We start from the raw sequence: 27,084 nt of genomic DNA, 5'->3' as shown, positions 1-27,084 counted from the left end.
ACTTTCTTTACCCATTCAGATCAAATGAACACTGCAATCCAATATATAGAATTGCAGCCAATTACTCCACTTCTCATTAGTTCACACTAATTACATTACATCTTGTATGTAAATGAACTGAATTTCCATAAATACCACATTTCTTGTGTAAATGTAAAAAATTTATATAAGGTTTAAATAAATTAGGCTCTTCTACATCCCAGTTTAAACTCTGGATCTCATTAATAACCAGTGCACAGAGATTTCGAACTCACGCCAAGTCTAAATTTTGAATACAACACATCTATGAAGTCAGCTTTAAACTTTTGATAGCTCTCGTTTACATCAACTGGTGTGTTTGAGATGTGAGGACACACAACTTCTTACTTCTGGGCCCTAAAACATACTTTAAAAAAATTGCTGGAATTAATCAATGGCACCTACAGTATATTTACACTTAACAATCAATATATCATCTGCATTTTACCTATGAATGCGCATTGTGGTAGAAAACCTGGCTATGGATGGAGAATCCATCATCAGAGGTGACCTATAGGAGGGAACAACCATTGGAGCTTGACCCAGTAAAGCCGTGGACAAGCAAACAAGAAACGTGATCCATCTCATCCAGCTTTGAGTTCAGTGTGTGCTCCTGTGAGGACACAGTAAGGTTCTGCAATTGGACAGCTGGTCTCTCCAAGTACACTGCGGCAGGGCAGAGCTTTCCTATTGCAATGCTGCAAAGCACAATCCACAAACTTCTCATGGATCTCAAGATTTTCCTCCCAAACATGAGCAACAAGCCATCGATAACCTTCAGAGAACGATCACTGCGATACACGGACAATCAAACAAGGGCGCAATATGACGGAGCAGATTATGATTAATAATAATAATAATAATAATAATAATAATAATAATAATAACACTAATAATAATATTGTTATTGTTATTATTAGTAGTTTTATTATTAATACTACTACTACTAATAATAATAATGATAACAATAATATGAATAATATTGTTATCATAAATTTATTCAGAATCATTATTAATAATGATAATAATAAAAATAGGATATTTTGCTTCATGGTATAGAATTGTTTCTTTTATTTACAGGATTAAGTTGTGCTTGCAGCAAAATTGCACTGGTGATGATTAAAAAGCAGGACGCCCACTCACCAAAAAATACGCATTTTTACCCTAAGTAACGGTGCCGGCGCTGGAATAACGCACATGATAACCACCGAAATCTCTTGTATTGTATTTTAAGGCCTTGTTTTCAGTGTTCTCGTTATCCCCGGGATTAAAGCTGGAATCTTCCCTGGCACTGAATCAACACTGCAGAAATGATGCACAAGCTCGCAGCACCAGCAAAACCAGCAACGCAAACACTCCAACGCCTTTCTCTCAGTCTCACCTGAATCTTAGCACAGTGAACCCATGAAATAATGAAACAAATAAAGAAAAATAATTACCCCGATCAACCCCCAGGAAAAACGTTTACCTGCAGCGTTCAACGCCACCGGGTGTCAATCGCGGGCACGCGCACGACTCCACCTGTTCGAATGAACTGATTGGGGTATTAATTGATGTTTATTTTTGCAACCCACCTTTTGAAGAATTGCCCCCGTAGATAACAAAATGCAGCCGGGAATGAACGCTGTTGCCACAATCTACCCTCCCTGTGACAGCAGCAGCATCACCACCATCCAGAGAGAGAGAGAGAGAGAGAGAGAGAGAGAGAGAGAGAGAGAGAGAGACTCTCAGTCTCAATGCGGGCTCGTTCACGGAGTGGGCGGTGCTTCACGAAGTGCCCCGCCTCCACACTGGCGCAACTTATCGACCTCACCCGTGAGCATCCAAAGCGTTCCCCTATAATAAAGATGCATTATGGGTATTGTGTCCAAACTCTAACCAATCTACCCAGTTGTGATTTGCACCCCCAATAAATTCTGATAAAGGGCTAAATTACTTAAAATGTTTACAATAATTTGAGTAGAAACAATGCAACTGTCTGTCTATGATCTTTCCACCCACAGAATAAACAGTATTTGTATTAAAAATGTCATTAGAATCAAGCAGTATTTATATACCTACTGTTTTTTTTTTTGTCATGAGTCATACCTGGAGCTTTTTCTGAAGCTGTACGTATCTGTCACTTAGAGCTATGGCCTACCAAATAATAAATTTTCCCAAAAAATAAAATGGATTATGAACATTTTATGAACATACTGTCCTGTAATAATCCTGTTTTATCTTGTCTAATGAAATCCCCCTCAGGATTGGTTTTTCCTTGCCCCTGGTTATAGTTATCGCTTTACAGTATCTGCTCATTAGCTGATTAACTCCAAGTGACCAATCATTAAAGATAATAATTATCAGAACGTAATAATAATAAATATAACAAATTTCACTAATCAAAACTAAATGCATTATAGTACACTCTGAATATATTTTAAAAATATAAAATATCTCATATCCCACTTCAGTGTACACCATTTGGACACTAAGCAATCTGCAGTGCATTGTGTGATGTGATAAAAACACTTTTTTTGTTGAAACTTGTGTGGCCAATTATGCATTGTGATAATAATGGACAAGATAAGGTGTGAAAATATTGTACAGTATGGTGTATGTTGTAGAGGATTCACCAGCATGGAAATGGAAGATACAAACCGTTTTATTAGAAGGGGTTGGAAAAATGTGCAAGTAAGCAGCTGCATGCACACAAATGTACAGCCAGGCGTGACTTCAAGGTGGGCCAGAGCCAAAATAATAAACACAAATGTTTAATAATGCAACTCAAATTCCAATAAAGTTGGGACACTGTGTAAAATGAAAATAAAAACATAATGCAATGATTTGCAAATCTCATAAACCCTTATTTCCTTCACAATAACAACAACAATAATAATAATAATTAAATGTTTAAACTGCAGAAATTGACCATTTTATGTTTTTTACCATTAAAAAATAAGGTCATTTTGAACTTGATGTCTGCAAAACATCTAAAAAAAAGTTTGGGCAACAAAAGGCTGGAAATGTAAGTGCTGCTAAAGGAAAACAGCTGAAGGAACAGTTTGCAGCTAATTTGGTAAAATGGCAACAGGTCAGTAACATGACTGGTATAAAAAGAATATCCAAATGGGAGTAGGACCTCCACCAAAAATGACAGAACACACAACACAATACTTCCACGAGCAAGATATTGCAGGTTGTGAGTATTTTATATACAAAATAATTTTCTTTCAGCTTCTCCCTTTAGGGGTCGCCATAGCGGATCATCCGCACTTTTGATTTGGCACATGTTTTTACGCTGGATGCCCTTCCTAACGCAACCCTCCCCATTTATCCGTGCTTGGGACCAGCACTAAGAGTGGCTAGGGTTGGTTCCCTGACTTGGGATCGAACCCGGGCCGCAGCGGTGATGGCGCCGCATCTTAACCACTAGACCACCAGGGGACCTATTTTATATACAGAATAATGGCTATAATTAGTTTTTTCTCTTGTGGAGTTATGTCTTAGACACAAAACCCAGCTAATTAACTCAAACACTGACCAGGCAGAACTTTATGACCACCTGCCTAATATTGTGTTGGTCCCCTTTTGCTGCCAAAACAGTCCTGACCTTTCATGAACTTCTTCAACAGTTTGAGCTACAGGAGCTCGTCTGTTGGATTGGACCACACGGACCAACCTTTGCTCCCCACATGCATCAATGAGCCTAGGCCGCCCATGACCCTGTCACTAGTTCACCGCTGTTCCTTCTGTGGACCACTTTTGATAGACACTGATCACTGCAGACCGGGAACAGCCCACAAGAGCTGCAGTTTTGGAGATACTCTGACCCAGTCGTCTAGCCATCACTTTGGTCCTTTGCTGCCTAATAAATAAATCCCACCCACTAACAGGTGCCATGATGAACAGATAATCAGGGTTATTCACTTCACCGCTCATAATGTTATTACGTCATAATGTTATGCCTGGTTGGTGTATGTACAGTATGTGTCTGGGCCAAGTTTGGTGTGTAGGCCTATTCATACAGACATAAACCATACATTAACCCTAAACCTTGGCATCAACCTTCCAATATTGTAAAAGAAGTGTGGTAAAGCCTTTGGTTTGAAATCATAATGACACTAAATACACTAAACTTGCCAGTGCTGAATAAAACAAAATTAGAAAATAAATTGAAGTAGATTATCTGAGCAGAAGCACTGTACCAATCTTCTTATTCTTTCGGCTTCTCCCATTAGGGGTCGCCACAGCGGATCATCCGTCTCCATACCCCCCTGTTCTTTACATCTGCCTCTTCAAACCCAACTACCTACATGTCTTCTCTCACTACATCCATGAACCTCCTCCTTGGTCTTCCTCTTTTCCTCCTTCCTGGTGGCTCCATCCTCAGCATTCTCCTACCGATATACCCCATGTCCCTCCTCTGCACATGTCCAAACCATCTCAATCTCAGCTCCATCACCTTGTCTCCAAAACGTCCAACATGCTCTGTCCCTCTAATAAACTCATTTCTAAAGAAGCACTTTACCAAAAATGTGACAATTTCCTTAAACTCATTAACGGAATAGAACATATAAGGTTTAATTAAGCACCTTGTAGTATGTGCGAGCTTTTCATTTAGTCTAATCACAGCATTTTACTATGCTACTGTACATGTGATACAATTCAATCATTAAGGAAGAAGCCATGGATATCTTATAGTTGCTAGGCAACTCATGCCTCTCTAGAAACACTCAACAGGTACTGCTGGTGCACCCTGTAGAGCTTAACGCTGTCGGTTACAAAAATATCAGCCGCAGTAGCAACAATAATACACTGTACCTTTCATAAATGAACCTTAAATTTATTTTGTCAGAATAAATTTGTAAATAAGGTTGTTGCTGCAGGATTTCTTACCACAACGGACAACCATATCCGTAACAGCAACACGTTACTCCAGCATATAACATATCATACAATACTAAAGCCCTCCACTCGTGCAACACCACAATACACCTCACAAGTCTATTTTTTCACATGAACAACACAGCAGAATATTATTGATGTTTTATTGTGGTGGTCTCAATGGCATTTGTAATGTAAATATGAAAAAGGAAATCACTCCACCTTAGAGCCGACTGATAAAATGCAACAGGATTTTCAAATCATTATTACCAATCCATCCACCAACACACTCAGTAGTACTAGTAATATTTTCCCCCTTGTTCATAAAAGATCTAAAGTATTATATCTGAGTGAAGGTTTAAAGTCAATCCAGACCATTGAGTTACACACTAGACTACATGTACTAGACATGAAGGCTGGTTTAGCTCACAGTGTATTGTTCAATAGTTTATTTAGGGCATGCTGTTTGTTCAACTGGGAATTGAATAACCCAGAAGCCTTTTACCTCACACATAAATGACAAGAAAATGACTGATAAAAATAGTGGAAATGGAGTTGTAAGACACTGTCAGTAAACCCTGCTCTAATCTTAACCATCATTTTTCATTACAAAACCAGTTGATTCATGCAAATTTCTAATTATCTACCTAGTAACAGTGTTAAATAAGCAGGGGTGTGTGTTGAGTTTAATTTCTCCTATGTGGGGCTGCTTTGTGCAAAGCAGTTGCTATGGCCACGACACAGAGTCCCCGGGCTTCTGTCAGAGGAAAAAGAGCCATGATGAAGAGGAGGGCCAACAATGGAAAAAAAAAGGGGAAAAAAGCCAGATTTCAGGCAAGAGAAAGTGAGCATGTGGGTGGATGTTTACTCACTCTTGCACTCACTCACAAACCCACGTTTGGCATCCAGGGCAATGTAATACTATGTGAATATAATCAGTTGCACTGTTCAGAGCAGTTTTAAATGTAACAGTATGCCAGAAACAATGTGTGCAATACAAGACTTTAAGTTATACAAATAATTGATCTGTGAACAGTTAATGGTGGGTCTCTGTTGTAACTCAGTGTGAACACAGGTTTGAACTAAAAAGAAAAAAAAAAGATCTTGGGTATTAAGTATACGAGTATGGCATATATCAAATAAAAAATAAACATGTGAGAGCAATAGTTCATCTTACAAGCAATTTTAGTAGAAACAATACAAACCCCACTTATTAGCTTGGGCGCTAATGTAGGGTGCAAGAGTAGTTATTAATGCAATCAGCTAACATTACTGCCATTAGCAAGCGGATTAACCATCAAAGTTACAAGTAGTTTGCATATTTACAAACTAAAAATCGCTCTCATGAACACCAACGTGTATATTACAGTATATGCTCATGCATACATTCAGTCATTGTTATCAGAGCTACATCAGATGTGCATTACATAACATGCGACGAGAATTTAAAGCATTTCAAACGTATGCCTCGTTTTGTCGAGCTGCTTACAAATGTATTCATGAACACAAGCAATTGTAGAAGTAATGTGGTGGTCATTAAAATGGCAAAAATTACAGAAAAATATTTGCATCCTACTCATACTCCTGAGTGCATGTAAATTCACCTATTAGAACACTGACTAATGTAAAACTAGATTGCTCAGCTTCTAATAATTTACTGTAGACAAAAGCATAGAATGTTTAACAGTTTTTTAATTACAGATTAATTTAAAAAAATGTAGTCCGGTCGTTTCATATAAATTGCATTAACTGAAAAAAAGAATGAGAGAAAAGAAATTAAAAAAAAAATAGTAATAATAAGGAATGTATAAGACAAATATCACAAATCAGTCAGTTAGGGAAGTTAATATAAATGAAGAGTGATGTCAGGTGTTCTTTTTTCACACAATCTGTATAACCCTTTATGTGCTGTCTAACAAATTCAATCTCCTACCCACCTGCTTTTCCAACAAGACATGAAGGAGTGAGCATTAGTTGGTATAATAGAGTCAATTTTTGGGCTTGAAAGTTGTCGAAATACTTTGCTTTGAAAAAAAAAAGAGTCGTTTCCCTGTGCGATTCGCTTGGTGTCTACAATCACCAAATGCAAATCAGCTGTGCTGTGCATGCACCTGGTCATTTACAGGAGATTAGTATTTGTCAACAGGCACAAGATATGCCATTTTCTAAATCTGTGAGAATATTAGATTCTCGTGCGGCTTATGTGAACATGGCTTTCATGCAACTTCACTAAAAGAACAATAATGAAAGCCTATTAACAATGTCCACAATAATGGACAGATGACGGCTTCAGTGTTGCAAAGCACCTCCCTTTTTATCAACCCTTTTCTTTTTTTCCTCTGCCCACGCACTGTATTAAATGCTGGCAGCCTTTATGATACTGTGTTCTGAGAATATTTCAAAGAAAAGACAGTATTATAGTGTTTAACAGTGTGTATTTTGCAGACTCGACTGCCTCAAGACAACTTTGTTATTTGTTAACTGGGTCTGTGGAATCAACCCCCATCTCAGCCTGCACATGAACTTGGCCGGACAATTGCTGTCGCTCTCCAGTGCGTGAGAGTGTGTGCTCTTGGCTTGCTCGTGTCAGTTGTATTTTGATACAGCTTGGTGTTTTGAACTTTTTCAGTGTACAACAGTGTCTTGCCTTTTCCATTAATAAGCCCCTCCAGTTGCTACAGTACCTTACCATAGCTCCATGGTTTTCAGTACAGTAACATAAAGTATGGCTATATTACATAAGCACTTGAATCAAGGACCCATCCAGTCATCGCCATGGAAACGCAGGCATTCAGATGAATACCATGACACACAGACAAAAGCTGGAGGGTGCAATCAATGGTGGATTGTGGTTATGTAACTGGGACAGATTGGCACTCAGATTTCTATAGCCTTTTCACTAGGCATATAAATCCTGTGGGTTTTTGGCTTGCTCGAATCAGACCATTTATTTCTGAAAACCGGTAGGATAGTAGGCATAAGAGGCCCCCTAATGTGTGGGAAAACATGGAAATATGGTCAGAGGAGGACAGGGGGGTTATTTCAGACATTAATCAAACTTTTATGAATATTGATTTGATGGATTTTGCTTTGCTGTAATATGACATTGGAAGTTGTGGATGTGTGGACAATATATTCTTGTATTTTAAAGTAATAATGTTTTAAGTTTTAAATTACATAAATCATCAGGAAGGAACCAAGAGGAACCTTTACTTTGTTTCAACACGGACGGTTTTAATTGCCGGATGTATGCATCATGGCGGATTTTGGTGCTTGATTTAAGACTCGCCGCATCAATAAAACAAATGTTTAGTGATTAAAAATAATTTTTTGGGGAGTTTTTTTTATAACACAAACTAATTATTAACATCTAACTGTACATGTATGTCAGCATTTCATTTCCATTAACCACAGTTTTACTCTCTGAGCAGGACTCACTGCCTACTCTCTCTTTCTGCTGTCCAGTCATGGGGTGTCTGTGAGCACATTGATGCAAAAGTGAAAAGCGCTTTCCTCAGCACGTTATGCTGCTCTGTAACCCTGTCAGTGGTGTAAAGTATTTAAATAAATGTACATCTGCTGCCTGTGAACAACTTTTTTTAGCAATTCTGGCATCATTTTCAGTCCAACTAGAGCTAGAATACATTTTGAGAAACAGATTTTGTTAAAGTTAAATAAAAATATTGCCCCTCTTTGAGAATGAGTGGTGCATCAAATCAGTCAGCTCTAAATATTTTATTTGAATTTATCTAAAAAATAAAAAATAAATGTTCGTCTATTATATACTAATGGTTCTTCTACTTTGTGACATAGTGTCATTTTATTTGTCTTTGCTTTACTTTTTCTTTTTTCACTGACTTGTTTGACCTTTGTTTTATTCTGGCATGTTGAAGAGGCTCTTGCCCTCTATCTAATGCAGTGTTGAGGTGAACAATTTGAGTTAAATGTGAGTAAAAAAAAACTTACCGTCAGATGCTCAAATACTTCTACTCCTCATATTACAATTGGTGCAATTGTAACTTGTAATGGAGTAAGCGTTGCAGTAACGTATCTATAATTTTTCTCAAGTATGATTTTCAAGTCCATTGTACTTCTCTGAATCCTGTCCTGTGTATGCCCTTTGGTCACAGAGATCACACTTTTTCTTAATTTTTTAATGTTTGTTGTGAACATCTTAAAGTTCTTGACATTTTATGCATTTTGCTGCTCACACATGAATGGAATATATAGTTGTGCCTAATATTGTGGACACTATGTAATAACAGTAAAAAGTGCATTTTAATGTCCATGCAGCTAAAGGACAAAGTTTAGCACAATAGACATTCATCTGGTAAACCAGTATTTGGATCCACACTGGCTTATAAACACTTCAAGAAATCGCTAGTGACATTTACAAGGGGAAAAAAAAATGGAAAAAAAAACAGAAACCCATATGCAAGACTAGTTAAAGACAGGTACAGCCTGTATAAACCTTTACTTCCTCCATCCTCTCCACTGTATGCACTGACTTCTTATGCAGTATCTCTGTCCTCCCATTATCTGTCTTCATGCAATGCTACAATGCCTCAAAACTTGTCATTTTGTCAACCGATTCACATTTAGTCTAATTAAACACCGCCTGGAAAGCAAGTGACAGGATAGTATTAAAGCAGTACAGCTGTCTTAGGCTGAGCATAAGCAGTGTGGAAAGTATGGAAGTCATTTTCAAGACACTTCTCAGACTATTGCACTTATTTTGACTCGAGCACAAAAGCAAAAAAAAATTGACAAACAGAAGACAACCATGTTGGAGTGGCACGAGCACAGCCACATGAGGCACTGGCTAAACAAACACAACACCCCAAACAAAGCTTCGAGTCAAGAAGTGAACTTATAAAAAAAAAATACACTGGGGGTGATCGAACACAGGTGGAGACAATGAGTAATCAGGCAGGGTCACCAGGAGGCACTGGCGACATCTGGTGGTCAAAAAAGAAAAAGCATGACAGAAAGAAGGCCAGAGTACTGACACAAGTGCAGGAAAAATGTAATGATACTCCATCCAAAGACATTCTACTTTGCTTACATGTGTTAAGATATCTTATCTTTGTCTTTTTCTCAAGTTCTCATCAGTCTTATCTTTGTCTTCCCATGGTTCTCATCAGTCTTATCTTTGTCTTCCTATGGTTCTCATCAGTGGGTGCTTGGGATGGAAATGACACCAGAGGTGGCAAAAGTACACACATCCTTTACTTAAGTAGAAGTACACATACTCATGTTTTAAAATACTCGGGTAAAAGTTGAAGTACTGATTATACTTTTTTACTCAAGTGAAAGTAAAGAAGGGGGAGTGGTGGCTCCAGCGGTTAAGGCGCTGGGTTGCCGATCGGAAGGTCTGGGTTTCAAGCCACGGTATCGCCAGGCTGCCACTCTTGGGCTCTTGAGCAAGGCCCTTAACCCTCTATGCTCCGGGGGTCCCTTACGAGGGAAATATCAAGGTCCGTGATGTCGGAGTGACGTGGGGCCGCCTTCCCGTGGGCTCACCACCTGCAGGAGGGACCGTAAGGGACGGTGCTGTGAGGATTGGGCAGCAGTCGAAGGCGGGGGCCTGCTTAGACTGCTGCCCCCGCGACCCGAATTACGGATAAGCGGAAGAAAATGAATGAATGAATGAATGAATGAATGAATGAATGAAAGTAAAGAAGTATTGGCTCGGACATGTACTTAAGTAAAAAGTAGTTATTACTTCTACCTGTTTTAGTGTCACACTGGTAAATGGACCTCACATCATTAGATAGATAGATAGATAGATAGATAGATAGATAGATAGATAGATAGATAGATAGATAGATAGATAGATAGATAGATAGATAGATAGATAGATAGATAGATAGATAGATATCTATTATGCAAATTATTCAACAATACTCAATCATTAATAAATTAAATGATGGTATAAAGCTTCACTTCAAGTCTAAAATGCCACAATGTTGAATTTAAATGATTGCATATCTTTAATAAATAAATTTGTAATACAGTAATATATTGTATATATATACCCATAGCTCACACACACTCCCATGTTCAGTGATCCAGATTCTAAAGAGAAACAGTTCACACACACACACACACACACACACACACACACATACACACACACACACACACACACACACACACACACACACACACACACACACACACACACACACACACACACACACACACACACACACAGGCTATTTAAAGAGTTTATTGATTATTTGTGAAGTATACGCTCTGTCTGCTAACATTCAGTCTAACCAAGCGTTCACTATGTATGATTTCCCGGTTTTGATTGTTGTTTTAATCCATTTTTCTCATCTCTGATTTTGCCAGTTTCATGTTGGTTGCTGATCACCTGACCTATTTAATATTTCTGACCTGAATCCTGATTTACGTTTTATGGATTTGTTTGTCCTTGTATCATTAAACTGCACTTGCATCTTCTTGAGTTTTCTGTATTTTTAGTTCCTTCAGGATGCATAGAGGAGATGTTTTATAAATGATAACACACCATGCTAGCAAAATGAACTATGATAATAAAATCACCTTTTTTTACGATCAGTTGTTTTTTGAAAGAGGATTAAATGGACAATTATAAAAGTTATGGGACATGTCATTTTTCAGTCTAGAGTACATGGATATGGTTTTGTTTATATGCTTAATCCGCTGTGGCTGTTGTCACTGTGACCACCACCAGGAGAGGGAGAAGAATTAACGAATGAAAGAACCTGCAACTGAACATAAACCCACACTAAAGCTGAAACAGCAAGCAGCGTCAGTTTGTGGCAGCACATTACAAATGGTAATCAATTATATGTAAATTATACCACATAACTGAGTCTGAATTTACTTTACCAAAATATCTTAGTGTTTATGACTTTAAGGATGGGTAAAAGTTGAATATATTTCCATGTACTTGTTTTTCTACGGTTTTTGAATTACAAACTTAATCCAGTGTAAATGCTATTAATAGGCAATATGTAAAGAGTTTTCTTACACACATTAATTGTTTTAAAGAAATATACACTTTATTGCTTGTACAATGCATGAAAGCATTTTACATCAATGTTTATAGTTTCACTTGTTATAAATTTATAACAAGTTTGGTTGTGGGATAGGTAATAGCAGCATTACACTGAAAAACACGGGAGTTCAGAAACATAAGTGGTTGGTTTGTAGGTCAGAATCGGGTGGAGAAGCCTGAGAGCTCCAGTTTTGGGATGGCCTTCTCGTTTTTGAAAACAGCTCGAGTGATGCGGCTGCTGGGGCTTCCCTCTTTACTCAGCCATATCTTCCTGTGGATAACAGCAAAAAAAGAGTATTTAAATGAAATACATTTATGAAGAAGATAAGTATGTAATGGTAATGGTAGCTCAAAGATTTTATGTTTAAATACAGTATGCAAATTATTCCCAAATTAATTCCTGTTGAGCACTGTTGAACATCATTCCCTGACTTTACTATCACTCTTGTGCCTGAATGAGTACAAATCTGCACAGTCACACTTGGGGGACTAAATCTTCTTCTTCTTCTTCTTCTTTCGGCTGCTCCCATTAGGGGTCGCCACAGCGGATCATCCGTCTCCATACCCCCCTGTCCTCTACATCTGCCTCTTTCAAACCAACTACCTGCATGTCTTCCCTCACCACATTCATAAATCTCCCCCTTGGTCTTCCTCTTTTCCTCCTTCCTGGTGGCTTTATCTTCAGCATTTTTATACCGATATACCCCATGTCCCTTCTCTGCACATGTCCAAACCATCTCAATCTCGCCTCCCTCACCTTGTCTCCAAAATGTCCTACATGTGCTGTCCCTCCAATAAACTAATTTCTAATCCTGTCCATCGTTGTCACTCCCAACGAAAACCTCAACATCTTCAGCTCTGCTACCTCCAGCTCCACCTCCTGTCTTTTACTCAATGCCACTGTCTCTAATCCATACAACATCGCTGGTCTCACCACAGTCCTATAAACTTTCCCTTTCACTCTCACAGATACTCTTCACATATCACTCCTGCTATCACTCGTCTCCACCAACTCCACGCTGCCTGCACACTTTTCTTCACCTCTCTAACACACTCTTCATTACTTTGCACTGTTGACCCCAGGTACCTGAACTCCTCCACCTTCTCCACCTCTTCTCCCTGCAACCGCACCAGTCCACCGCCCTCCCTCTCATTCACACACATGTACACTGTCTTAGTCCTACTGACTTTCATCCCCCTTCTCTCCAGTGCGTAGCTCCACCCCTTCAGGCTCTTCTCAACCTCCTGCTGCCACACTGTCCTCATACATGTCCTGCACCACCCTCACATACTTCTCTGACACACCTGACTTCCTTATACAATACCATCGCTCCTCTCTCTCCACCCTGTCGTACGCTTTCTCTAAATCCACAAACACACATTGCAACTCTTTCTGACCTTCTCTATACTTCTTCGTTAACATTCTCAAAGCAAATAATCCGTCTGTGGTGCTCTTCATCGGCATGAAACCATACTGCTGTTCACAGATGGTCACCTCTTCTCTCAGCCTGGCTTCCTCTACTCTTTCCCATAACTTCATAGTGTGACTGATCAACTTTATTCCCCTGTAGTTACTGCAGGTAGGAACATATCTCTTATTCCTACAGATCGATACCAGCACACTTCTTCTCCATTCCTCAGGGATCCTCTCACCTTTCAAAGATGTTCCAAGGATGTTCCAAGGTCTCACCTTGGGGGACTAAATGTGAAATAGGATATTGAATCTAATGTTCAGGTTTCCACAAACCTCTGTCTATATAGTGTCTTCATCCACTGGATAACCACTTACTAGTGGGTGTGGTTTTAGTATCATGAAAGGATTGTGTGTGAAATCCTTCAGAGGTTTGGGGGATACCAGAACCAGGAGAATAACAAACATTGTAATAGTTGCATGTGCTAGAGGTCTAAGTCATATTCAATCACTGAACAAGTTACAGTCCATCCTTTCTCTAAAATAACTAATTATTAACAGTCTTTCCCTTCTATATCGGTAGATGAAAATATTTTATAATTTTAATGAAATATCATCACTATTAGCCCAGATTAGACACGTACTGGCAATGAAGCCACCTTACCCCTTTTCTGGAGGAAGATTGAAAAGGGGAAAAATACAGAATCTATGAGTTGTAGCACTTATAACTCCCTGCTTGTCTTCATGTGGCAACTAGACTCCAAATAAATCCAATGAACCAAAATAGCACTCCTATAGTCAGTCAGGGCAAAAAAGGACAGGAGTTTAATCTGTAAAAGCATGTGGCTTTTAATTGGTTAGAGATCTGGTGATAAACTAGAATTAGAAATGGCAGGTAACGTGACTAGCTGGCTGCTGGTAAATAGCCAGCCATGAAATTTCACTACTTAGTTTCAATGGGTTGCAGTGTTGTACAATATATCTTCTCTTAAGGTTGCTTATTCTCTCCTCTAAGACTTGCTATTTTTGTCATGTTTGCTGCCCAATGTGGGTCATAGGGCCTCTGGGAAAATGGCAATGAAAAAGTAGTCCAGTTGAGCAGTGGGCTGAAGCCTTAAATGTTCTGTTGTAACCCTCAAGAAAGGCAGAAAAAAAAGAGGAAGCGCATACAGTGACCTTGCTAATACTCAAAAGCAAAATCTGTTTGTCAGGTAATCTTCTGATATTTAAAATATTTGATCTGTGACAATAATACAGCTTAAAAATTCCAGCAGGGTTTTTTTGTATTACTCATTAATATCTGATTGAATTAACTATAATATGACATTATAATGGAGACCTGCATGCTTGTACTGTATACATCAACTAACATGGGACATGGACTGAATATGTGTGGTTCTTTCCCAAACTTTATTATCACAAAGTTGTACACACAATTGTATCGAATGCGGTAGCATGAAATTTTCCCTTCACTTGAACTAGAAGATCCAAAACTGCTCCAACATAAGAATACTCCTTTGCACAAAGCGTGCTCCATGGTTTACTTGGGAGTTTAAGATCTTGAATTATTTGCTATAAAGCTCTGACTTCAACCCTAACACCTGTGGGATAAATTGGAATGCTGACTGCACTCTAAAATCTAGTGGAACAGCTTCCCAGAGGACTGGTGGTTATTAAAACAGCATCTTACAGTCAGGCATCCACAGATCTTTGTATATATAATGCACACTGAACAAAAAATGTAATGAAACTAATAGCAACAAAAGAAAACATAATGCTGTTAGATGTTTATTTAACTTTTATACAAAATCTCCACTGTGTAACATTCAAAGGTCAAGCTCTTGTTTAAAGTTTTTAGGGAAAGGAAAATGTTTTGATGAAGGGTCGTTTGTATTTTGCGTAACATAAGCTACATTCTTTGAACGAGAGTGTGAAAGACAACATACATTCTATAAAGCAAATGCTAACAGGAAGTAACCTGGATTATTGAACATTAAGTGTAAATATGAATGCAAAAATGTACAACAGATTATTCTTTATTTTGTTAAAGTTAGCAAAGGCTGGATTGTTGCGAAGCAGAGCAATAGAAAATAGAGGCTCAACAAACTGAGCATTCAGGGGCAATGGGATGGAGATGGAACAAAGATCCAGAAAGACAACCATCACTGTAGCCCTGTACCAATCTGGGCTTAATAGCAAAAAGGCTAGATAGAAGCATTTCCTCAGTGCTAAACCCAAGAAAGTCCACTTGGTGTTTGCCAACATGCACCTGAAGAATTCTCAGACTGTGGGGAAAAAGATTCTCTGGTCTGATGAAACCAAGACTGAACTGTTTGGCCTCAATTCTAAACGTTATACCTGGAGGAAACCACACACTGCTTATCACCTACTGAAAACCATGTCAACAGTGAAACATGATGGTGGCAGATCATCCTGTGGGTGTGTTTTTCTGCAGCTGGGACTGGGCAACTGGGCAACCATTCAGATATACATTTAGAACACCAAATTCACCACCACCCTTTTGTGTATATATATATATATATATATATATATATATATATATATATATATATATATATATATATATATATACAGTGAGGAAAATAAGTATTTGAACACCCTGCTATTTTGCAAGTTCTCCCACTTAGAAATCAAGGAGGGGTCTGAAATTGTCATCGTAGGTGCATGTCCACTGTGAGAGACATAATCTAAAAAAAAAAATCCAGAAAACACTATTTGAGAAAGTCAGTGTTAATATTTGGTACAGTAGCCTTTGTTTGCAATTAAAGAGGTCAAACGTTTCCTGTAGTTTTTCACCAGGTTTGCACACACTGCAGGAGGGATTTTTGCCCACTCCTCCACACAGATCTTCTCTAGATCAGTCAGGTTTCTGGCCTGTCGCTGAGAAACACGGAGTTTGAGCTCCCTCCAAAGATTCTCTATTGGGTTTAGGTCTGGAGACTGGCTAGGCCACGCCAGAACCTTGATATGCTTCTTACAGAGCCACTCCTTGGTTATCCTGGCTGTGTGCTTCGGGTCATTGTCATGTTGGAAGACCCAGCCTCGACCCATCTTTAATGCTCTAACTGAGGGAAGGAGGTTGTTCCCCAAAATCTGCAATACATGGCCCCGGTCATCCTCTCCTTAATACAGTGCAGTCGCCCTGTCCCATGTGCAGAAAAACACCCCCAAAGCATGATGCTACCACCCCCATGCTTCACAGAAAGGATGATGTTCTTGGGATGGTACTCATCATTCTTCTTCCTCCAAACACGTTTAGTGGAATTATGACCCAAAAGTCTCATCTGACCACATGACTTTCTCCCATGACTCCTCTGGATCATCCAAATGGTCATTGGCAACCTTAAGACGTGCCTGGACATGTGTTGGTTTAAGCAGGGGAACCTTCCGTGCCATGCATGATTTAAAATCATGACGTCTTAGTGTATTACCAACAGTAACCTTGGAAACGGTGGTCCCAGCTCTTTTCAGGTCATTGACCAGCTCTTCCCGTGTAGTTCTGGGCTGATTTATCACCTTCTTTAGCATCATTAAGAGGTGAGATCTTGCATGGAGCCCCAGTCTGAGGGGGATTTACAGTCATGTTTAGCTTCTTCCATTTTCTAATGATTGCTCCAACAGTGGACCTTTTTTCACTAAGCTGCTTGTCAATTTCCCCGTAGCCCTTTCCAGCCTTGTGGAGGTGTACAATTTTGTCTCTAGTGTCTTTGGACAGCTCTTTGGTCTTGGCCATGTTAGTAGTTGGATTCTTACTGATTGTATGGGGTGGACAGGTGTCTTTATGCAGCTAACAACCTCAAAGAGGTGGATCTAATTTAGGATAATAAATGTAGTGGAGGTGGACATTTTAAAGGCAGACTAACAGGTCTTTGAGGGTCAGAATTCTAGCTGATAGACAGGTGTTCAAATACTTATATGCAGCTGTATCATACAAATAAATAGTTTAAAAATCATACATTGTAATTTCTGGATTTTTTTTTTAGATTATGTCTCTCACAGTGGACATGCAGCTACGATGACAATTTCAGACCCCTCCATGATTTCTAAGTGGGAGAACTTGCAAAATAGCAGGGTGTTCAAATACTTATTTTCCTCACTGTATATATATATATATATATATATATATATATATATATATATATATATATATATATATATATATATATATACATTTTTTTTTGTAAACATTTAACAATGCTAATAAACCATTAGACTTGAGGTGAATAACAGAAACAGTGCAAATATTATCATACGGATCATTATAATTATATGCTCCATCAAGTGTAATTCCATATAGAACTTTCTAGAAAAGCTAGCAGTCAGAATATGCTCTTTACTAAGATAATTATTCTAATGTGTAGTGTTTTTTGTTGCTGTCGACAAAATATTTAATGTGTATAAGGTTTGGCATTATTCCATATGCGATTATGGATATATAATCTTTTTGAATCATTATTTAGTCTAGTAAACCTGATCTATTAAATAGAAGTCAATCCCCTTTAAACATGGTCTTGTTTTATTCTCCCATCTAGTGGTGGAAAAGTGTAAATACGCATGCAGATTATGGTCTTGTTCTATTCTTCCATCTAGTGGTGGAAAAGTGTAAATACGCATGCAGATTATGGTCTTGTTCTATTCTCCCATCTAGTGGTGGAAAAGTGTAAATACTCATGTACGTGTAAAATACTGGGCAGGAGGTTTGTATATTATGTAAAGAATTTCCATAATCGAATCTTATTTAAAAAAAACATAAAGAAATAATACACACCTCTTTTTCTAATCACTATTTGTCTTGAATTAATACTAAATGAATTACACTGGACTGAACATCTTTCCGTTTGTATTATTAACATTATTTAAAAAGAATGGAAACTTAATTTTCAATAAACAAAATCAATTATTTTTGTCATGAACTGATGTTATAATTACAAATTAAGTGAAATTGGTTATTTAAAACTCACTAATAATGTTATGTAGTTTATAGTTTAGTCTGTGTGTATATATACATACAGGATATGCCACTCACATTTCATGGACCAGATGACATGGTCCCTGAACCTGTCCCACCACTGTCCCCTTGTTCGTGTTCTTCACCCAGCCAACCAAACCAAGGCTGAGTCCCTTCCTCTCTGAATACTGTGAGATACAGAAAGACATTCAAACTTTCAGAGAGACAAGTAGAGATTTTAATGTATTGTTAGGTGAAAGAAAATATGAAAGATTTCAACCAAAGACATCTGAAGCCAACGTGCTTTGTCTCTACTATTCTCTGTAACTCTAAAGCAGGGGTCTCCAATCTTTCCCAGAAAGGGCCAGTGTGGGTGCAGGTTTTTATTCCAACCAAGCAAGTCCACACCAAACCCTACCTGTTCAAATCTAATGATCTTCATTTTCAATGACTATCAGGTGTGACCATTGATTGGTTGGAATGAAAACCTGCACCCACACCGGCCCTTTCTGGAAAAGATTGGAGACCCCTGCTCTAAAGATCTAACATACCAAGAAAAACAAGAATTCCCATTTGCTTTTATAATAACCTCCCACTCTTCTGGGAAGATGTTCCGCTAGATTTTAGAGTGTGCTTGTAGAGATTTGTGCTCCTTCAACAAGGGTGTTAGTAAAGTCAGATACTGATGTAGGTGAGGTCAGGAGGTCTGGGGAGCAGTCAGTGTTCCAATTCATCCTGAAGGTGTCCAATAGGGTTGAGGTCAGAGCTCTATAGCAGACCACTCAAGATCTTTCACTTTAATGCATGTAAACTATATCTACATGGAGTTTGCTTTGTGCACAGGAACATTGTCATGCTGGGACATGTTTGGGTTTCCTAGTTCAAGTGAAGGGAAAATTGAGACATCCTACATGATTGTGTTCCTCCAGCTTGGTTGCAACTGTTTGGGGTCCAAAAAAGTCCAATGTCCTAATACTTTAGAACATATCATGTATATGCATTTGGTCCTTGTGTCTAAAAACATTGATATTTTTGTTCAAATTGACTTTGTTCTTATGATTGGTGAGATCAGCCCCTATGGAAATTTTTGAGCTAATTGTTCATTCTTTGTAGTGTACATTATTTGGCATTAATTTGAAATGATTTTTATTTATTATTATTTATTTATATTTATATTGATTATTTATTTATTTATTGGGCCCGAGTCATTTGCAGAACATTTGAAGCTGGTGTTGTAGTTTTTTAAAGCAACAAAATTCTGGTTTAATTTTCTGGTTCTGTGTTTTAAAAATCCATCCAAACCACTGCCTGTTATGTCACAGCATAAAAAAATGCTCACAATCATTGAATACTACTTAAAACAAGCAAACTGTATGATACAAATATGTCATCAACGTCTCTGAACCAAAGGTTGGGACCGACAGGACGAAGCAGCATATGCCAAGTTCTCAGATAACAGCGCTTGGCAACCCTGCTATAAACCCCCTCTTATAACAGCAATGAGCAATATAATGTGCAGTATGTCTGCACAGAATAACACCAAAAAACTGTGAAAAATCATTATGTTTACTTACCATACGAAAGCAGACACCTGTGCCAAAAGTGAAACACAATTAAATGCAGTGCAAAGATGTCAGTATAATGGCATGCTGACATAATGGAAAGTTTAAGTTCAGCATGCCTATAATAATAATAATAATAATAATAATAATAATAATAATAATAATAATAATAATAATAATAAGTGTAAGCTACAGTATATAGTTTTAGTCATCGTGCATAACAGTGATAAAAAATTTCTTCTTTGCTAAGTTCTTAGCAAACAGTATCTAGAAAACACGCAAACTATAAATTAGCAACTTATACAGCTGTATAAAAAAACAAACAAATGGTCACTACCCTGAACATAGCCAAATATCTCAAAATCCACAGAGCAAAGATCACTGCCTGTTGAATCACTTCCACCAGACATTGTGTATTCCAAGCTGCTCTTGCGAAGATTCTGGATTGGGTTACTTCTAGACCTGGACTGGACCACCAGATTTATTTAAAGAGCAAGTAGCACTTATATAAAAGATATAGGATATTGCGGATGTACTGAAACTCGAGTCAAGTCAAGTTTATTTGTATAGCGTTTTTCACAACAGACACTGTCTCAAAGCAGCTTTACAGAAATCAACAGTTAAGGTGAATGATGTGTGTTTATCCCTGATGAGCAGCCGTGGTGACTGTGGCAAGGAAAAACTCCCTTTAGATGTTATAAGAAAGAAACCTTGAGAGGAACCGGACTCAAAAGGGGAACCCATCCTCATTTGGGTGACATCAAGAGTTTGATCATAAATCTTTCAACAATAAACTACATTGTTATTGTTTATTATTAAGCTGATCAAGTCTGGAGTGGTCCGTTTTTTGGTCATCTTTCCTAAAATATTCCAATCCACTTTCTCACACTATTCCAAAAATTCATAACTAATCACCTAATAATAAAGATCTAACCTTAACAACAACATAAATCTTGAGTTCATGCATGAATAACTTAAGTACACATTTAGTTTTAATTAACATATTGCAGAAAACTAAATAAAACATTCTCTATTAAAAAGAACATGAATTTATTAGGCAGAACTTCATTTTTTTAATATCATTTGCCAGATACTGCTGAATACACAGTTAGCAGTGATTGGTGCTGAATTACTTTTAATTCAGATACATTAGTTATAAACACCTATAATTTCATCTAAACATGTTTTCTATAATTCTCCATTCATTTCTCTTCTTATCTCTCTGTAGTACTTGTGCGTGCTCTGGGTGGTAGGGATGTAATTTATACAAAAGATACTTAAAATAGCTTAAACAGCACATCTGGAAACCCCAGTCTGCTTTGAAATCTTTGTTAGAGAGAGACCTTGATGGTGCAGTATATCTCCCTTGTGTCTTGTTGCTGCCATGCCATGTCCTCTACACCCTCTACAACCTCAACTTAGTAGCATAGTTTGGCTGTTCCTCACCCAGGTTTAAGCTCCCACACAGCTGTTTCTGTTTCAGTTAATGACTGTGTTTCTACATATGAAGTTGAACCATACTCCGGACTATTGTCCTACAAAAAAAAAAAGTATAAAAGTGTGCAAAAGTAAGAACTAAAATCCAAAGAGTGGTCACACCAATTATTTATGTAATTTAACCCTTTCTTTTGTTTGCTCACTTTAGATTTTACTTTTTTATGTGATTAAAAATAAATTAAGAAAAAAGTTTCGGGTTAAAACTTGGATACAAGTTTGCCTTGCTAATACTAAATGCATGAAATAGTGGAGGAGGATGATCCGCTGTGGCAACCCCTAAAGGGAGAAGCCGAAAGAGGAAGAAGAGGAAGAAATATCTATTGTCTTTAACACATCACATTATACATGATTAGAATAATAGTACCTATACTGCGTTATGAGTAAAAAGCTAGCCATGCTGTAGTGTTACACCTGTATTGAGTACAGTATATCTCTGTTAAGAAAGATTCAATAATTGCGAATTGCCACTAGATGTCAGTAAAACTTATTTTGTGGAACTTATTTAATGGAAATGGGAAAATACTGCAGTTGGAACAGAATCAGTGACTACTGATTTTTACTATCTACTGTAAATAAGTGTGTACTTATGGAAATAAGTGTGCAATTATTGTTCAGGTTTATGTACATTGAATTATACTAAATAACATCTTTGTCATGAATGTGCATTGTGCATGAAATAAGATTTAAATGGTTTACTTTAACATCTGGTATTGGCATCTCATTATAAATGGTATTTGTGAACTTTTTTGTTTTTATATTACAATAAAGATTAGAAATGTACTGTAAAAAACATTAATCCATCATCCTAACAAAAAACAAATAAGCAGTGTTGTTGCTCTATTCTTAGTATGAAAATTGGCTTTTTGCTTTGCCAGCGCTAATTGGAACATAATGTTCAAATAAACAGCATTTGTTGCTAACAGTTTTCTACGTTTATTTTCACTGGTCATGGTTTATAAATGTGCTAAAGTTTATGTCTACAATATACAGATTTTGACCGGTTATTTTACATAAGCATAACTTCTGACTGACAATTCCAGACCCAAAGACAATGAAAAGGCCAGATGTAAAAGCATTCGAGTGCCTGAACTCATTGCACTGATTCTCATTGTCCGGAAGGGGGCAGTGATGACCTCACTGAACACGCCTATTACAGCCAAATGTACATTATATGGTCAAAGGTGTCAAAACAACAATTTTTCTAGGCAAATGTGGTTATTGCCAAACTGTTACCACAAAGCTGGATAAGCAGAGGATGCCTTTGGATTAGCATAACATTTTTCCCATTCACTTGAACTTGGTTTTCAATAGAGCACTGACCACAACCCTAGTAAACACATTAGGAATGAATTTGAATGCTGACTGCACCCGAGGCCTCCTCACCCTGCATTGCTGTCTCACTTTATTAATGCCCTTGTGGGTGAATGAACCAAAATCTAGTGGTACATCTTCCCAAAAGAGTGGAGGTTATAATAGTAAGATATAGGGACTAAATGTAGGGATTTTCAAAAAGCCAATTCCAAATAAGCAACAAAACATCTGGAAAAGTAAGTGTCACTAAAAAGAGAAACAGCTGGAGAAACCTTTCAAACCTAATTCGATTCATTGGCAACAGGTCAGTAACAAGACTGATCATTAAAAAAACTACCTTAGAGAAGCAGAGACTCGTTAATGTAAAGATGGGCAGAGGGTCACAAATGTACAGACAACCATCCACAGATTGTGAGACAATTTCTGAATAATGTTCCTCAGCATTAAATTATGAAGACTTAGAATATCTCATCATCAACAGTACATCAAATATAATCATAATGTTTAGAGAAATCTGGCGAAATCTTTGTGCTCATGGGACAGTGGCAAAAAATAATTATGGATGCCCATGATTTTCAGGCCCTAAGGTGGAACTACATTACTATGTGATTTTTTAAATGAAAATCTACATTTAAATACAATATATAGTCAAGTTTAAACATTTGCATACACCTTAAATAATAGAGCTGATATAGAAGGAAAAAACACAACAGAGTATGCGGTTGAATAGCAGAAACATATCGCAATAGCATGTTCAAAAGTCAGAGAAAGTTGATAAATATTCTGTATTTAAAATCTTTAGATTTTTAACTCATTTATGAATTTCTTTAACTCATATTTCCTAAAACATTAACTTTCAAAATATATAAGATATGAGACAAATATTTGCACAGATATATGCATCTTTTAAAAAACATGATTTTTAACTTTACAAAAAAAAAATACATCTGACATTTTATTAGGTTTATATCATAATTCTAGAATCTACAAATATTCTATATGCATATACAGTTATTTGCATAAATAAACAGAATTGGAAAATGTATTCATGCAATCTGTCCCAGTCTCTGATGCTAGTCTGATATATTATTTAATCCTTTAATTTAAAATCAGAGACTTGTCTTATGTTTTGACACTGCTTTCTCATTCACTTCACCAGCCACAGCTTCCTCAGTGAAGAACTGAAACTTCCTCTACAGTCCCTGAAAAGCTTGTTTTGACTCTGGAGACATGCCTGTCATCGCAGAGACATGTTTATCACCATGTTTCCAGCTGATGACAGAGACACCCTTCAAGCTTATAGAAGACTCCATGTTAACTTCATGTTGGCATATTATATAGGGATGGATGTATAAATCTCTCATCCACTAGGAAATACTGTTATTACAATTAGTGATGTAAATCTTAAACATTTACTACTTGTTCTTCAATTTGTCTTTCTATCAATATTTCATCTTTGATTCTTTGATTTCTTTATTATAAAAAAAAAAGCTTTAATCAGATATGAAAGATGATTTTTTTTTATCTGAACAAAATAAAAATGTCTGGGTTCATGTAAATGTAACAATCAGCAAAACACTCATGGAAAAACTCGAATCTGATCAGGATGCTAATAATAATATAATATAATATAATATAATATAATATAATATAATATAATATAATATAATATAATATAATATAATATAATATAATATAATATAATATATATAGGTAGAACGGGAGATTGACAGACGGATCGGTGCAGCTTCTGCAGTAATGCGGTCGATGTACCGGTCTGTCGTGGTGAAGAACGAGCTGAGCCGCAAGGCGAAACTCTCGATTTACCGGTCAATCTACGTTCCTACTCTCACCTATGGTCATGAGCTCTGGGTCATGACCGAAAGGACAAGATCCCGGATACAGGCGGCCGAAATGAGCTTTCTCCGCAGGGTGGCTGGGCGATCCCTTAGAGATAGGGTGAGAAGCTCGGTCACTCGGGAGGAGCTCAGAGTAGAGCCGCTGCTCCTCCACATCGAGAGGGGTCAGCTGAGGTGGCTCGGGCATCTGTTCCGGATGCCTCCTGGACGCCTTCCTGGGAAGGTGTTCCGGGCGCGTCCCACTGGGAGGAGACCCCGGGGAAGACCCGCTGGAGAGACTATGTCTCCCGGCTGGCCTGGGAACGCCTCGGTGTCCCCCCGGAAGAGCTGGAAGAAGTGTTTAGGGAGAGGGAAGTCTGGGCATCTCTGCTTAGACTGCTGCCCCCGCGACCCGGCCTCGGATAAGTGGGAGAAGATGATGATGATGATGATGATGATGATGATAATATAATATAATATAATAATAAAATAAAATAATGAAATAAGGTATTGTGCCAATAAAGTGTGCTTACAATTCCATTTCAAAGATTTGTGTAAATCTAGATATTGTAAAAAGAAAATGTACACAAAACATCTTTTTCTTTAAAAAAAATATTGCTTTAAAACAGAATTTAAAATCTACAGTAAATATTACACTTAGTGTTATTCTGTTGTGACTCTAGCATGGTAAAAAAACAAAACTAAACAAACAAAACAACAATGCATTTATTTGGCAAATGTTTACAAGAAAATAAGTGCATGAGTGAGTGTGTCTAATACATCCATAATATTAATACTACTAATACTAATAGTTATTATTATTATTATTATTATTATTATTATTATTATTATTATTATTATTATTATTAGTATAACAACAATAATAAATAAACAACAACAACAACAACAACAATAACAACAACAACAACAACAATAATAATAATAATAATAATAATAATAATAATAATAATAATAATAATAATAATAATAATAATAATAATAATAATGATGATGCAGCTTTTTGGAATTTTTAATAATAAATAACATGTATTTATTTATTTATTTGCCAAATAGTGAGTTCGTGTGTGTGTGTGTGTGTGTGTGTGTGTGTGTGTGTGTGTGTGTGTGTGTGTGTGTGTGTGTGTGTGTGTGTGTTAATGTGGGTGGGTGCGTGCTAGAGAGAGGGAAAGAGAGAGAGAAAGAAAGAGAGAGAGGGGGTGATGTAAGTATTTTTCAGCATGATCAGTGATTTTCAGCGCTCTGCACCTTCGGATTTATTCTGCTGCATGTCACAAAAGAAAATCCAATGCAGGACACAAATATCGGATAAATCTCAGATAAACTCCTCCCCCAGTGATGTCCTGATAAATCGGATCCCCCTTTTGACTGCTTTATAAATTTCTTGTTACTTTCTCTGGAAGCTCTTCTCTGTTCTGAGGAACCTAAATCTAAATCACAAGAGTTATGCCCTGATCCAATCTACTTTATCCAATCTACAGATCTGAAAGGCCAGTTGTAGGATGGGGGATCAGAAGGAAGTGACCATGGTCCAGAGGTCCACTTCATTCAGCATCAAGAGTCTGCTGCTTCCTTCTAAAAGCGAGGATCGAGGAGCGTTCTCACCAGCATCCGATTCGGAAAAGCAGAAAGATCAGACGGACTTGGAGCGTTCTCCAGGCGCCACGGATAAGGCGGACGATAAAGCGGAATCCGGCAAGAACAGCAAACTCGACAAGCCTCCATTCAGCTACAACGCGCTGATCATGATGGCCATCCGGCAGAGTCCCGAGAAGCGTCTCACCCTGAACGGAATCTACGAGTTCATCATGCAGAACTTTCCGTATTACCGGGAGCACAAACAAGGATGGCAGAACTCCATCCGGCACAACCTGAGCCTGAACAAGTGCTTCGTGAAAGTCCCGAGGCATTACGATGATCCTGGAAAAGGGAACTACTGGATGCTGGACCCTTCCAGTGACGAGGTGTTTATAGGAGGAACGACGGGGAAACTGCGCCGGCGCTCCGCCACCTCCAGGGGAAAACTGGCCATGAAGCGCGGGCTGCGATTCGCACCGCTCGGCTTTGGAATGAACGACAGGGTCCCGAGCAATCCTCTGTACTGGCAGATCTCTCCGTTCTTCTCCCTGCATCCCCCTTCATACAACTCCCCAGCATCTGGATTTCTAAACCAGAGTCATGCTTATAGCTCGCTCCTTCACGGGGTGGATCAGCTGGGCAGTGGGGAGATCGCGCGGCCGATCCTTGGAGCTTCTGGTGGACCTCTTGGTTTTACGAACGCTTATGGCATGAGCTCACCTTCGGTCGGGTTGATCCAGAGTCAGCACGGTTATTTGGGAAACCCCCAGCAGCACCACCACCAGCAGCAGCAAAACGTGTCCCCTTTCAATGTCTCGACCACTTCAGCGCGCACACGTCTCTCAGACACGCTCAGGGCCACGTTACCGTCTTTCCCCCCGGTAGGGTCTGGAGACCTCCCAGGGGTTTTGTCTCAGCACAAAAGACTCCTTCCTAATTCTTATTTAAATTGAGCCACACGTGGCTTT

The 27,084-nt window shown here is 38.1% G+C and overlaps 3 protein-coding genes across 3 annotated transcripts in view; 1 reads left to right on the top strand and 2 right to left on the bottom strand.

Annotated features, from left to right (window-relative positions):
* Positions 1 to 1,798, bottom strand: part of LOC310721232 (spectrin beta chain, non-erythrocytic 1-like) — a 74,128-nt gene extending 72,330 nt beyond the window's left edge. Inside the window, exon 1 of the mRNA XM_083532639.1 lies at positions 1,593 to 1,798. The gene's annotated coding sequence lies outside the window, so the exon portion shown is untranslated. The remainder of the gene's footprint in view (positions 1 to 1,592) is intronic.
* Positions 1,799 to 11,921: 10,123 nt separating this feature from the next.
* LOC310721493 (acylphosphatase-2-like) lies at positions 11,922 to 20,337 on the bottom strand. Its single transcript, XM_083533234.1, has 4 exons — positions 20,212 to 20,337; positions 19,887 to 19,903; positions 18,391 to 18,500; positions 11,922 to 12,203 (listed from the first exon to the last, which is right to left on the bottom strand). The coding sequence occupies exons 1-4, from the start codon at positions 20,282 to 20,284 to the stop codon at positions 12,089 to 12,091; spliced, it is 315 nt and encodes a 104-aa protein (XP_083389360.1). The 5' UTR covers positions 20,285 to 20,337; the 3' UTR covers positions 11,922 to 12,088.
* A 5,266-nt stretch (positions 20,338 to 25,603) lies between these two features.
* foxg1d (forkhead box G1d) overlaps positions 25,604 to 27,084 on the top strand; it is a 1,669-nt gene continuing 188 nt past the window's right edge. The window contains exon 1 of the mRNA XM_083533363.1: positions 25,604 to 27,084. This exon is cut by the window's right edge and continues 188 nt beyond it. Coding sequence (XP_083389489.1) covers positions 26,041 to 27,069 — 1,029 coding nt within the window. The 5' untranslated portion in view covers positions 25,604 to 26,040 and the 3' untranslated portion in view covers positions 27,070 to 27,084.

The sequence above is a fragment of the Silurus aristotelis genome (assembly GCF_946808225.1).
Source record: "Silurus aristotelis genome assembly, chromosome: 27".
NCBI classification, from domain to species: domain Eukaryota; kingdom Metazoa; phylum Chordata; class Actinopteri; order Siluriformes; family Siluridae; genus Silurus; species Silurus aristotelis.
This window is presented reverse-complemented; position numbering and strand designations above follow the sequence as displayed.

Bases quoted from the DNA above. Each gene is read 5' to 3' on its own strand.
- LOC310721493 (XM_083533234.1), bottom strand. From the start codon at position 20,284: ATGTCTGGTGGAAGTGATTCAACAGGCAGTGATCTTTGCTCTGTGGAT. The intron at 12,204-18,390 runs GTGAGTGGCATA...TGTTATCCACAG, and splicing joins TGTCATCTGGTCCATGAAAT to GAAGATATGGCTGAGTAAAG.